The sequence below is a fragment of the Oncorhynchus keta genome, chromosome 3 (genome assembly GCF_023373465.1).
Source record: "Oncorhynchus keta strain PuntledgeMale-10-30-2019 chromosome 3, Oket_V2, whole genome shotgun sequence".
In the NCBI taxonomy this organism is placed as follows: Eukaryota; Metazoa; Chordata; class Actinopteri; order Salmoniformes; family Salmonidae; genus Oncorhynchus; species Oncorhynchus keta.
Window position 1 is genome coordinate 1637392 of NC_068423.1, and position 14428 is coordinate 1651819.

The 14428-nt window shown below is 41.0% G+C and overlaps 1 protein-coding gene across 1 annotated transcript in view; it reads left to right on the forward strand.

The window, feature by feature from the left end:
* LOC118363666 (cadherin-23-like) overlaps window positions 1–14428 on the forward strand; it is a 544503-nt gene that overhangs the window by 374443 nt on the left and 155632 nt on the right. The window contains exons 30-34 of the mRNA XM_052486131.1: window positions 3374–3509; window positions 3860–4248; window positions 4550–4651; window positions 5058–5207; window positions 5319–5447. Coding sequence (XP_052342091.1) covers window positions 3374–3509; window positions 3860–4248; window positions 4550–4651; window positions 5058–5207; window positions 5319–5447 — 906 coding nt within the window. The remainder of the gene's footprint in view (window positions 1–3373; window positions 3510–3859; window positions 4249–4549; window positions 4652–5057; window positions 5208–5318; window positions 5448–14428) is intronic.

A 14428-nucleotide genomic window follows, 5' to 3' on the forward strand; every position in this document is an offset into this window, starting at 1 on the left:
CAACTCTCATGTGGCTTAAGGGGAAACACTCAAATGTTTTGGAATGGCCTAGTCAAAGCCCAGACCTCAATCCAATTGAGAATCTGTGGTAGGACTTAAAGATTGCTGTACACTAGCGGAACCCATCCAACTTGAAGGAGCTGGAGCAGTTGTGCCTTGAAGAATGGGGGAAAAAATCCCAGGGGCTCGATGTGCCAAGCTTATAGAGACATACCCCAAGAGACTTGTAGCTGTAATTGCTGCAAAAGGTGGTCTACAAAGTATTGACTTTGGGGGAATAGTGATGCCCGCTTATTGTTTCACAATAAAAAATATTTTGCATCTTCTAAGTGGTAGGCATATTGTGTAAATCAAATGCTACAAACCCACCCAAAATATATTTTAATTCCAGATTGTAAGGCAACAAAATAGGAAAAATGCCAAGTGGGGTGAATACTTTTGCAAGCCACTGTATGGGTATGTGCTTGGCCCCCTCTTGTACTCCCTGTTTACCCCACAGCTGTGTGGCCACTCACGACTCTAACTCCATCATAAAGTTTGCTGATGACATGACGGCGTTAGGCCTGATCACTAACGGGGATAAGACAGCCTGTAGCCAATGTGTCAAACTCATTCCGTGGAGGGCCGAGTGTCTGCAGGTTTCACTCCTCTCTTGGCTTGATTGATAAAAAGGTCACTGATTAGTAAGGAACTCCCCCTCGTTTTCTAGGTCTTAACTGAAAGGAAAAAACAGCAGAAACGTGGCCCTCCATGGAATGAGTTTGACATTCCTTGCCAACAGAGAGGAGGTCAGAGACCCGGCAGTGTGGTGCCAGGACAACAACCTCTAACTCAACGTCAGCAAGACCAAGGAGCAGTTCGTGGACTACAGAAAACATGGGGGTGCACACCCCCATCCACATCGACAGGGACACAGTGGAGAGGGTGATGAGTTTCAAGTTCTCCTGTGTCCACATCACTGAGGACTTAACATGCACTCTCACACCAGCACGGTTATGAAGAAGGCACAGCAGTGCCTCTGCTCCCTCGGGAAAGCTGAAACGATTTGGCATGGCCCTACAGATCTTCAGGAACTTTTACAACTGCACAATCGAGAGCATCCTGACTGGTTGTATCAGAGTCTGGAATGGCAACTGTACCACCCAGTGCATCACTGGGGGTGAGTTCCCAGCCATCCAGGATGTACATGCCAGGCGGTGTCCATGCTTCCAGAGTGGTCTTGTTAAGTGGAGTGTGCCAAAATATTTTTGCCTGATTCTTCCTTGACGAGACTACTGATGTTACACAAAATTCAAAAGGCAGGAAGGCACATTTCCACGTGACCAAATTCAAAGTTCATTTACCGTTTTATAAACATCTATGTGCTTTTACAAAGAAAGAAAACATGTGGGGAATGAGTTTTATATGTATATATCCATAGCTACATCTATCGTAACTAGAATTGGATGATAATGGTGATCATATCAACTAGTTATCTTTTCCAACTGATTGATTGGTGGCGCAGTCCACTAAGACATTTGGTTCATAGTTCAATGGTTGTGAATTCTAATCCCACATGGGGTAAATCCTCTATTTACAATATTCATCCCGTGAACACACACTTCTAATTCTGAAAGTGAAAGCTTATCTGCAAGAGGGGTCTCCCTGGTAGTAGTAGGTTTTTATACAGTACCCAAGACTAATCTGTGAGTTTTTACCTATTGGAAAAATACCTACTGTGTAAATACTGCAATGTGGTTTGGATTTAATTGAGCCTCTAATTTCCTTTTCACTGTGATTAATGCAGTTTTTTGCACCCCATGGGAATTCTAATTTACACCGCGAGTGGCAATCGATGTCAGGAATTCAGCGCCTTATCACTGTGAACTAACTGTCTAGAGCTGTATTTGCTCGTGATCCATGTAAGTGTATCATTAGAGCATGCCTGCAAACTTCTGGTAAGTATAATTTAGTGAGAAAGTGTTGGGATCAGGTGCAACAATGTTTTCCACCCCCATAATTAATATTTATTAATCAAAATTTACTGGGGGGGGGCAGTTAAATCTCAAAACAAAATGCACCCCCCTCCCCAAAGTAGAAAATATTTTCACATGACCCTCCTCTTGCACTGTAAAATAAATGTAACCCCCCCCCTCCCCCCTCATCAAAATTAACTCAAAATGTTTAAGACCACAAATAACAAATAACTGTAGCGATCCTGTGTTTATAAACCTGGATATTGACTTTGCCACTACAGCATGCCATTGTGGCACATTCAATGCCACGCAGGGCTGCGGGTCAGAACGTTGAGGGTTCGCCGACCACCAAAGACGAGTTCACTCTCCCTGCCTGTTTTATTACTTCGTGATCAGAGCCGGCTGGAGACAATGATCAGCTTGGGGGAAATCAGATATTCTACAGCCAGCGTCATCAATACACAAGGGATGTCGGCCAAATGAGACACATTGTGTTTGGTACAAATCATTCCCTAAGTACTCGACCTCAGCTGTATCAGCTGAAGGGTGTGGCTGTTGAACAATTTGAGGAGACTAAATTACATGGTGTTACCTTAGATTGTAAACTGTCATGGTCAAAACATTTTGATTCAATGGTTGTAATGACATGGAGAGATCAGTCTGTAATAAAGAGATGCTCTTCTTTTTTGACACCACTGTCCACAAAGCAAGTCGTGCTGGCTCTAGTTTTATCTTAAGGTATCTTGATTATATATATATATCATATATGGTCAAGTGCTGCATATGAAGACCTAGTTAAGCTGAAGCTGGCCCAGAACAGAGCCGCACATCTTGCTCTTCATTGTAATCAGAGGCCTAATATTAATACTATGCATGCCAGTCTCTCTTGGCTAAGAGTTGACCCTCTTAAAACAATTCCATATGTTAGCTTAGTAGAAACCCAGCCCCCGGCCCTTAGGTCTTTTTAAGGGCACTTGATTTAATATAACAGGCTTTTAAAATTCAATATTGGTGCTCAATTTCGTCTTAAAATATCAACGGGATGAAAAAGGCACTCATTTTGTGTAACAACAAAAGTGATCTGTACGGGTGAGGCGGGGAGAGGGAGGGTTGGGTCTAAATATAGGGAGTAGAGATAGAGGGGACATGGCAGAACATAGAAGATGAGACTGTAAGGGTCATACATAGGGCATGAAAAAGGAGAGAATGTGAGGCAGGAGTTAGAAAATAACAGAGGAGAAGGTAGTGTATTGGGATAGAAGAGGGTGTGGGACAGGACATACAGTATAGTGCTAGGGTAGAGTCTTTTGCAAAAGGGAAAGGGCTGTAGTGGGCAGTAAGGAGGACACCTGTGAGCATCTTGTGAGCAGTTGTCCAGCTACCTCTCTGACTCCCAGTGTCTCTGTCTCCCACTACAGGTGATAGTATATGTGGAGGATGCCAATGACGAGGCACCAGTGTTCACCCAGCAGCAGTACAACCGCCTGGGTCTGAGGGAGACCGCTGGCATTGGCACCTCTGTCATCGTAGTACGAGCTACAGACCCTGACACTGGTGAGTGTTGTAGTGTAACATGATGTACTATAGTACCCATAACCCTCTGTACAAGCTGGTTTTATTGATAATATATACATTATAATGTACACTGTATATTGATAAGGAAACAGAACAACAATATGTTAGTCTTATTTACTAAAATAAAACTGAATATTCTGTACAGAGCATTATGGGTACATAGATCGGTATGTGTAGCAATGCATGACTACATACTTTAAAAAATGTTTTTACATTTATAATTTTTTGTCTTCTCTCTTGTTTTGCCTCCCTTTACCCAACCTCCTTCCCTCTATGATTTTCCCTGTCTCTCCCTCTCCTCCCCTCTATCCTGCCAATCCTTCATCCAGGTGACGGCGGGGCGGTGGCCTACGCCCTGGACTCTGGCTCCGACCGTAAGTTTGATGTGGATGTGAGCACGGGCCTGGTGACCACTATAGACTACCTAGACTACGAGACCAAGACCAGCTACCTGATGAACGTGTCGGCTACCGACCAGGCGCCACCGTTCCACCGTGGCTTCTGCATGGTCTATGTGACCTTACTTAATGAGCTGGACGAGGCAGTGGCGTTCTTCTCTGCGGGCTATGAGGTGTCACTCCTGGAGAACATTGCCACAGGAACGGAGGTGGTGCAGGTGCAGGCACAGTCGGCGGACAACCTCAACCAGCTGTCGTATCGCTTTGACCCGGACACGTCGCCAGCCGCCCTTGCCCTCTTCAAGATCGACAGTATCACGGTGAGTCGGTGGACAGCCTGGGGTGTAACACCGTATTAGCATGTCTCACTCTTATTGGACAGTTGGGTTAAGGTCAATTCCATTTCAATTCAGGAAGTAAAAAGCAAATCCAATTAGGATTTTCCCTTGAAAGCATTCTTCTTGAATTGACTGAATTGAAATGGAATTTAAACCCAACCCTGTTGGATACTATACACTGCTCAGCATATATATTTAAAACTAGGATAAATCAGATTGTTTGTTAACTTGTTTTACTCCTTTCTCCCTCTCTTGCTCTCTCCTTCTCCCTGTCCATCCTCAGGGCCGTATCACAGTCACAGGGCTGCTGGACAGGGAGAAGGGGGACCTCTACACCCTGACTGTAGTGGCTGACGATGGGGGACCCAAAAAAGACTCCACTGTGGTATGGCAGTCGCTCCTTTTTTTCTCAATTTCTTTTTCTTCTTGTTTGGACAGTAGTTGCTTTTAATTCCCGGTTGTCAGGTCTCATCTGTTTTCAATAATAAGCCGCGACACAATGTTGTTATCTGTTTTGTTGTAGAAATGGTCAGTTAATGACAATCTGTATTTTCACCTCGTTACTGCTATCTCATGGGGAAATTGCAGAAGGTAGGTGTTGCTCAGGATTACTGTTTTAATTCAAAGTTTTAATTCAAAGCTTAATGAAGTGTATGTATATGTCACAAAGGTATTTTTCTATTATTTTTCAAAAGCATACCATGTAAATCAAATTCAATTAAAAGTTTTGTAGCGTCTTAGCGCTCTTGTCAATGCCAATCCCTAATTGGCTTTGTCTATACATGTGACAGGTGTCAATCACCATACAGGATGAGAATGACAACAGTCCAGAGTTTGATATCACATCTGATTCATTGGTGGAGATTCCAGAGAACACACCCATCGGGAAGAGAGTGGCTGTGGTGCTTGGGCGCGACAAAGATGCCGGGAAAAATGGACTGGTGAGGAGAGAGAGAGAGAGAAGAGAAGAGAGAGCGGGAGAAGCTCTTCACCTGCTCTCCGTGCTGTCTTTCAACTCACTCCATCCCCTCCTCTTTGTCTCGCTTTCTAAGGTGTACTTCAGGCTGGTGGCAGGGAACATGCAGGATGTGTTTGAGATCCGGACAGTGAACCACACCTATGGAGAGATCTACGTCAACTCCCCTCTGGACCGAGAGTCTGTTGACCGCTACCTGCTCAAGGTTAGACACCTGGGTCAGATTCTATAACCATGTTTCCAAAGTGATAACATTTTTAAAAAAAATCATGACAGCTCTGATGGAAACAGGCATTTCGGTACAATTTTGTAAATGCCGACAGATCATGTGTTCGTTTGACGTGATCTTTTTGTGTTGGTAAAATTAATTATGCGAGAAATGGCGATGGAAATGTCTTTGTGAGCAAATATTGATATATTAGCCATCATATCACAAGAACCTTGGAGTCACGTGATGATATGGTGTGTGGTCCTCCCACTACGACTCTGGAAACCATGCAGTTTATTAGGCTACAGATTAAATAAATTACGATGACCTTCACAGGGTAGTGAAAGTCCATGGTGATCTTGATAATCTTTTCCGATAAATATTGAGGGTCTTATTCTGGTGACATGATGATCGATGATTGATTACCATTTGACAAATACAAATATTCTTGCTCTTATCCATAATAATCTCATGTAGACTAGCCTACCCGCACAACCAGCACAGGCACTCCAGATTGAATTTAACTAGGCAAATTGGTTAAGAACAAATTCTTATTCTTATATTATTCTTATATTATTATTCTTATAAATTCTTATAGCCCACTCCTTCCTCCCCATCGGGGTTTTGAAACCCGGTCTCCCATGTGCCCTGCCCACATGACACAGGGATTCTTTCGCTAAATAGCCCAGTACTGTACTGCCGACCGTCACATTGTACAGCGCCAGTTTTTCTTGGAAGAGAAACACCATAATATTAATCTAATTAATTAAGCAAGTACCAGTCAAAATTTCAGACACACCTACTCATTCCAGGGTTTCTCTTTGTTTTTACTATTTTATATATTGTAGAATAATAGTGAAGACATCACAACTATGAAATAACACATATGGAATCAGTTAAGAACACATCTTATTTAGAAGGACAGCCTACTCCTTCCTCTACATCTGGGAATTGAACCCTGGTCTCCTACATGCCCGAATTCTGTAGTACAGACATGGCCTGCTCTCCCTCATGTAAGGAATTAGGCACTTTCGCATGTTTACTACAGTATGTATTGTAGGCTATGTTTACTTGTTGGACTGCACAATAGCCTAAAAACAAATGCAGGTGGCTTATAGTACTGTATTTGTCATCAGCATCTTTATGCTTTCGTAATGACAAATAATATTTAAAAATGCAGATGTTGATTTAGTTATGGATCGATAACGAATTATTATGGGAATAAATATCACTGATTTACAGAAATATTGGAACAAAGTTGTCTAATGAAGTCAAACAATTTACAATCCTCCAATCCTTTTATGCTGTAGCCTACAACCGTCACGTTGTACAGAGCCATACTTTCCGTTCCATCCTAATGGAAACCCTGAGTATTTAGTTTTTCATGGAATAGAAACTCCAGAATATTTATCAAATGAATTAAGCCAAATTTCTTAAAATCAATCCCATATACTATGTTATTTCAATTTTTTTTAAATTCTCTGGTAATGCCAATATGGAAGAGTATCAAATAGGCTTCTCAAAGATGCCCTCTGGTGGTCAAACTAGCACTAACTCCCATTAACAGAACAAATGGCTGACATTTAGATAATGTGACACAGAATGCTGCATCAGCCTCAAGGTGTGCTGCAGTATGATGCAACTTTTAAAGGAGCATCCACTGTACCTGTACTGTAACTGCTAGCTGTTGACTAGAGCACACGTGTCAAGACCAGAGAAGGCATATTTGCTATTCAGCGCAACAGTTTTATGACAAAACTATTGGTAGAGTTGAAAATGCAATGGAAACGCATTGAAATACATATATTCAGTGCATGATAATTTAAGCGGAAAAAGTACATTTTGTGTGCACTACGCATTTATTCACCAGTGGTGTTTCCAAAAAATGTACTTTCGCTTAAGTTTTCATGTCTTTATGCAGATTCTACAAAATTTGCATGACAATCTGTCGCCAATTAGATGGTAACCTAGCTATGAAGGCACAAGGTAGCAAAACATTATGTAGTGGAAAATGAAATGATAGCTTCTTATTGGACAACTTGAGATTGTCCCTTCCTGTTTGAGTCTATTTTCTTCCATTTCGTGCCTAATGAACGCTACCCCTTACTGTTAAAATGCCACATTCTGGCTTCTCAGTCAGGAACCATATCACAATTATATGTGCTCAAGCTACATAGGATGAATATCAAATATTATTATACAGCATGTCAGCACATGAGCATGTTTTCATTTTGAAATGAATGTTTTGCCAGTGGGTGTGCATCCATACGTTGTGTACACATAACATACAGTAATCCCATTGCAGTGTACTGTATATCCATATGTTTATTAATACAAACATTGTTTTAATTGAAATATTAGCTATTGCCTGAAGCTGAAAAATATAGGAAATTCAAAGCTAATTTGACCTACGCATTAACATTGTTTTTCAGCATACGCAGCTTAGATACCTTCTAGAGGACAGTATGTTTATTGATCTACTGTACTTCAACAACAGATGTACTCACATTGGATTGGTTGATTAGGATTCCAAACTTCTCTCAAACCGCTTTATACTCTTAGAGTAGATTTATCCCATTAACCTGTTATGGCTGCAATCCTGATCGATATGACAACTACCAGTGAGGGCGCCAAATTCAAACCACAGAAATCTCATAATTACAATTCCTAAAACATACATGTCTTGTATAATTTTAAAGCTATTCTCGTTGTTAATCCCACCAAAGTGTACGATTTCCAATAGGCTTTTCAGCAAAAGCACTACAAAAGATTGTTAGGTCTCCACCAAACCACAATAAGCACAGCCATTTTCCAGCAAAATATAGCAAAAAAAGCATAAATAAAGATAAAATGAATCACTAACCTTGAATTATCTTCATCAGATGACACTCATAGGACTTCATGTTACACAATACATGCATGTTTTGTTTGATAAAGTTCATATTTACAGAAAAAAAATCTGAGTTTACATTGACTATTTAGATTCACTAGTTTGAAAAACATCAAGTGATCTTGCACAGCCACATCGTTTCAACAGAAATATCCATCATAAATGTAGATGATAATACAAGTTATACACATGGAATTATAGATATACCTCTCCTCAATGCAACCGCTGTGTCAGATGTTTTTTTAAGTTCACAGAAAAAGCAACCCATGCAATAATCTGAGACAGCACTCAGAACAGTAGCCAAATTAGCCTCCATGTTGGAGTCAACAGAAACCAGAAAATACATGATAAATGTTTCCTTACCTTTGATGAACTTCATCAGAATGCAGTCCTATAAATCCCAGGTCCACAATAAATGCTTGATTTGTTCGAAATGTCCAAAGGTTCCGTAACAGTCAGTAGAAACATGTCAAACGATGTACTGAATCAATCTTTAGAATGTTGTTTACATATATCTTGAATAAGGTTCCAACCGGAGAATTAGAATGACTTCAGATGAGCGATGGAACACAGGTCCTTCATCTGTGAACGCGCCTGGTGAAAACATGGTCCACTCATGGCTGTGGTGACTATTTCCTGTGTCAATCGACCCCCCTTCACATTAGAGTCATCAGACAAAGTTTTATTGACTGCTGACATCTAGTGGAAGGCGTAGGAAATGAAAACCATCCATATCTCACTGTAATTTTAATGAGACATTGGTTGAAAATCTGCCACCTCCAGAAAAAAAACAGGAAGTGGAATTTCTCAGGTTTTTGCCTGCAATATGAGTTCTGTTATACTCACATACATAATTTAAACAGTTTCAGAAACTTCAGAGTATTTTCTATCCAATACTAATGATAATATGCAAATATTAGCAACTAGGAGCAGGCCGTTTGATATGGGACCTTTCATCCAAGCTACTTTTCATCCAAGCTACTTTTTATGGCTGCCCCTGCAGCCATAAAAAGTTAATGTACTGGGTAATGTAAACTTATTTTTGATGTAAGACACACATGCAATCTGGGAATCTTGACGTATACCCATTGGTTCTTGAAGGGGCAATCGAGACTTCAAAACAATAACAAACCCAACACTGTGCCACTCTTTCAGTAAAAAGCTGAGGAACATGGGTAATGAAATGTAACCACCTCAAATTCACCAATAGAGCTACGGATACAAAAAATGCAATTATAACCATATTCAGAGGCTAAACAGTGTTTGTTTGTTTAAAATGAATTAATTGTACAAACAATTGAGTAGAACAAGCATACAGTGCATTTGGAAAGTAAAGTGGATGGCGAGTGTATTCACCCCCTTGGCATATTTCCTATTTTGTTGCCTTACAACCTGGAATTAAAATAAATATTTTTGGTGGTTTGTATCATTTGATTTACACAACATGCCTATCATTTTATTGTAAAACAAACAAGAACAAAGACAAAAAAACAAACCTTGAGCGTGCCAAACTATAGGCCCCACCCCAAAGTCAATACTTTGTAGACCCACCTTTTGCAGCAATTACAGCTGCAATTCTCTTGGGGTATGTCTCTTTAAGCTTGGGACATCTAGTCACTTGGATTTTTGCCCATCCTTCAAGACAAAACTGCTCCAAATCCTTCAAGTTGGATGGGTTCAGCTGGTGTACAGCACTCTTTAAGTCATACCAAAAATTCTCAATTCGATTGAGGAATTGAGGGCTTTGACTAGGCCATTCAAAGACATTTAAATGTTTCCCCTTAAAACACGCGAGTGTTACTTTAGCAGTATGCTTAAGGTCATTGTCCTGCTGGAAGGTGAACCTCCGTCCCAGTCTCAAATCTCTGGAAGACTGAAATAGGTATACCTCAAGAATTTCCTTGTATTTAACGCCATCCATCATTTCTTCAATTCTGACCAGTTTCCCAGTGCAATTTAAAAATATTCCCACAGGATGATGCTGACACCACCATACTTCAATGTGGGGATGGTGTTCTAAGGAGATGTGAGACGTTGGGTTTGCGCCAGACATAGCATTTTCCTTGATGGCCAAAAAGCTCAATTTTAGTCTCATCTGACCAGAGTACCTTCTTCCATATGTTTGGGGAGTCTCCCACATACCTTTTGGCGAACACCGAACGTGTTTGCTTATTTTTGTCTTTAAGCAATGGCTTTTTTTCTGGCCACTCTTCAGTAAAGCCCAGCTCTGTGGAGTGTAGTACGGCTTAGAGTGGTTCTGTGGACAGATACTCCAATCCCCACTGTGGTGCTTTGCAGCTCCTTCTGGGTTATCTTTGGTCTCTTTGTTGCCTCTCTGATTAATGCTCTCCTTGCCTGGTCCGTGAGATTTGGTGGGCGGCCCTCTCTTGGCAGGTCTGTTGTTGTGCCATATTCTTTCCATTTTTTAATAATGGATTTAATGGTGCTCAGTAGGATGTTCAAAGTTTCTGATATTTGTTTATAACCCAACCCTGATCTGTACTTCTCCACAACTTTGTCCCTGACCTGTTTGGAGCACTCCTTGGTCTTCATGGTGCCGCTTGCTTGGTGTTCCCCTTGCTTGGTGGTGCCCCTTGCTTAGTGGTGTTGCTGACTCTGCAGCCTTTCAGAACAGGTGTATATATACTGAGATCATGTGACAGATCATGTGACACTTAGATTGCACTTTATTTTACATATGCATATGCACCCACCACTTTTCTGTTTTTTAGGGGGGAGGGATTTTTTGAAATAAGTATTTTTTTTTATTTCACTTCACCAATTTTGACTATTTTGTGTATGTCCATTAAATTATATCCAAATAAAAATCAATTTAAATTACAGGTTGTAATTTTAAAAAATAGGAAAAACGCCAAGGAGGATTAATTATTTTGCGAGACACTAATCAGACCCCTTGACTTTTTTCACATTTTGTTAAGTGACAGCCTTATTCTAAAATTGATAACATGGTTTTTCCCCTCATCAGTCTACACAGAATACCTTATAATGACAAAGCAAAAACAGGTTGTTAGAAATGTTTGCTAATTTATATAAGATATAAATGAAATATCACATTCGTATTACTTTTCAGGCCCTTTATTCAGTACTTTCTTGAAGCACCTTTGGCAGCAATTACATTCTCAAGTCTTCTTGAGTATGACGCTACAAGCTTGGCACTCCCTATATTTGGGGAGTTTCTCCCATTCTTCTCTGCATATCCTCTCAAGCTCTGTTCGGTTTGGTGGCGAGCGTTGCTTCACAGCAATTTTCAGGTCTCTCCAGAGATGTTCGATCAGGTTCAAGTCCAGGCTCCGGCTGGGCCACTCAATGACATTCAGAGACTTGTCCCGATGCCACTGTTGCCTTGTCTTGGCAGTGTGCTTAGGGTCATTGTCCTTTTGGAAGGTGAACCTTCGCCCCAGTCTGAGTTCCCGAGCACTCTGGAACAGGTTTTCATCACGGATCTCTCTGTACTTCGCTCCGTTCATCTTTGGCTTGATCCTGACTAATCTCCCAGTCCCTTACACTGAAAAACACCCACACAGCATGATGCTACCACCACCGTGCTTCACCGTACGAATGGTGCCAGGTTTACTCCAGATGTGACGCTTGGCAATCTTGGTTTCATCAGACCAGAGAATCTTGTTTCTCATGGTCTGGGAGTCTTTAGCTGCCTTTTGGCAAACTCCAAGCAGGCTGTTTTACTGAGGAGTGGCTTCCATCTGGCCGCTCTACCATAAAGGCCTGATTTGTGGAATGCTGCAGAGATGGTTGTCCTTCTGGAAGGTTCTCCCATCTCCACAGAGGAACTCTAGACCTCTGTCAGAGTGACCATCGGGTTCTTGGTCACCTCCCTGACCAAGGCCCTTCTCCCCCAATTGCTCAGTTTGGCCATGCAGCCAGCTGTAGGAATAATCTTTGTGGTGCCAAACTTATTGCATTTAAGAATGATGGAGGCTGCTGTGTTCTTTGGGACCTTCAAATGCTGCAAAACATTTTTGGTACTCCTTCGCCAGATCTGTGCCTCGACACAATTCTGTCTCCGAGCTCAACGGAAAATTCCTTCGACTTCATAGCTTGGTTCTTGCTGTGACATGCACTGTCAATTGTTGAACCTTATCTTGACAGGTGTGTGCCTATCCAAATCATGTCCAATCAATTGGATTTACCACAGGTGGACTCTAATCAAGTTGTAGAAACATCTCAATGATGATCAATGGAAACAGGATGCACCAATTTCGAGTCTCATAACAAAGGGTCTGAATAATTATGTAAAAAATGTATGTTTTTTTTATTTGTAATATATTTGAAAAATATTCACTTCGTGAGTATGGGGTATTGTGTGTAGACTTCTGAGGAATGAAAATGATTAAATACATTTTAGATTAAGGCTGTAACCTAACAAAATGTGGAAAAATTCAAGGGGTCTGAATAATCACTGTATATTTTGGATTTATTTTGCATTTATTATATATACACATACAAAAGTTTTATAACACCCACTCAAAGGTTTTTTCTATATTTTTACTGTTTTCTACATTGTAGCTGGTTGAGAGATTACTACCTGATTCCATACAGTATGTGTTATTTAATTGTTTTGATGTCTTCACTATTATTCTACAATGTAGAAAATAGTCAAATTATAAGAAAAGCCCTTGAATGAGAATTGTTTTTTCACGCTTTTTATGGAAACGGAGGGGGCACAAGTTTGAACTGTGGGGCCCCATTTAGCCCTCTCGTGGAGCCGGGTACGCATCCAGATTGTTACTACCAATATTACAATCAATGTTTCGTGTAGTCTGCTGTTTTTCTCCAAATAAAGTAGAGATGAGTGAAATCTATTGGCCGCGTTAGATACTGCTGGCAGCATGTGATAGGCTACAGCTGCGGGAAGCAACTGACTTTGGCATTCACACCTATGTGAAGATAGCCACCATAATGGAATTTGCAGTTCTCCTTCAAAATAAAGGTTCCCCATTGAAAGTGAAGCAAACAGATACAAATAGTGTAATCATGCCATATTTGGACTAGATAATGCTAAACAAGGTTGGAATGTTGTTATATAAATTAAACAAAAGACAAAAATTGGTTCAATTGACACAAAAAAATAATATAGCTATTCAAATTTTAGCAGCATAGCTCATATTAGGGAGCTTTGTTCCCTCCTGTACCTCTCCATTAATGTGATCAAGGAGGGCTGAGCATGCCCCCATTCTCATTGACGGGGCTGTAGGGGAGCAGGTTGAAAGCATTAAGTTCCTCAGTGTCCACATCACCAACAAACTATCATGGTCCAAACATACCAAGGCAGTCGTGAAGAGGGCACGACAATGCTTATTCCCCCTCAGGAGTGAAAGGATTTGACATGGGTCCCCGGATCCTCAAAAAGTAATACAGCTGCAGCATCGAGAGCATCCTGTCCATGTTGCATCACCGCCTTGTATGGCAACTGCTCGGGCCTCCGCCCACAAGGCGCTACAGAGGGTAGTGCGTATAGCCCAGTACATTACTGGGACCAAGCTTCCTGCCATCCAGGACCTCTATACCAGGCGATGTCAGAGGAAGACCTTAACATTTCCAAAGACTCCAGCCACCCTAGTCATAGATTTTTCTCTCTGCTACCACACTGCAAGCAGTACCTCAGTGACAAGTCTAGGTCCAAAAGGCTTCTTAACAGCTTCTATCCCCAGGCCATAAGATTGCTGAACTGCTAATCAAATGGCTACCCTGACTATTTGTGCTGCTTCTGCTACTCGTTATTTATTATCTATACATAGTCACTTTACCCCTACCTACATGTACATATTACCTCAATTACCTTGACTAACCTGTACGCCCCTCACATCGACTCGGTACCGGTACCCCCTGTATAGAGCCTCATTATAGTTTATCTTTTATTTTTTACTTTAGTTTATTTAGTAAATATTTTCTTATTTTCCTTAAAACTGCATTGTTGGTTAAGGGCTTGTAAGTAAGCATTTTACGGGATGCAATCAGAACAACAGGTTTCAGTTGTGATATCATAATGCAAAAGGGTTTTCTAATGATCAATTCACCTTTTAAAATTATAAAATTGGAATAGCAAACA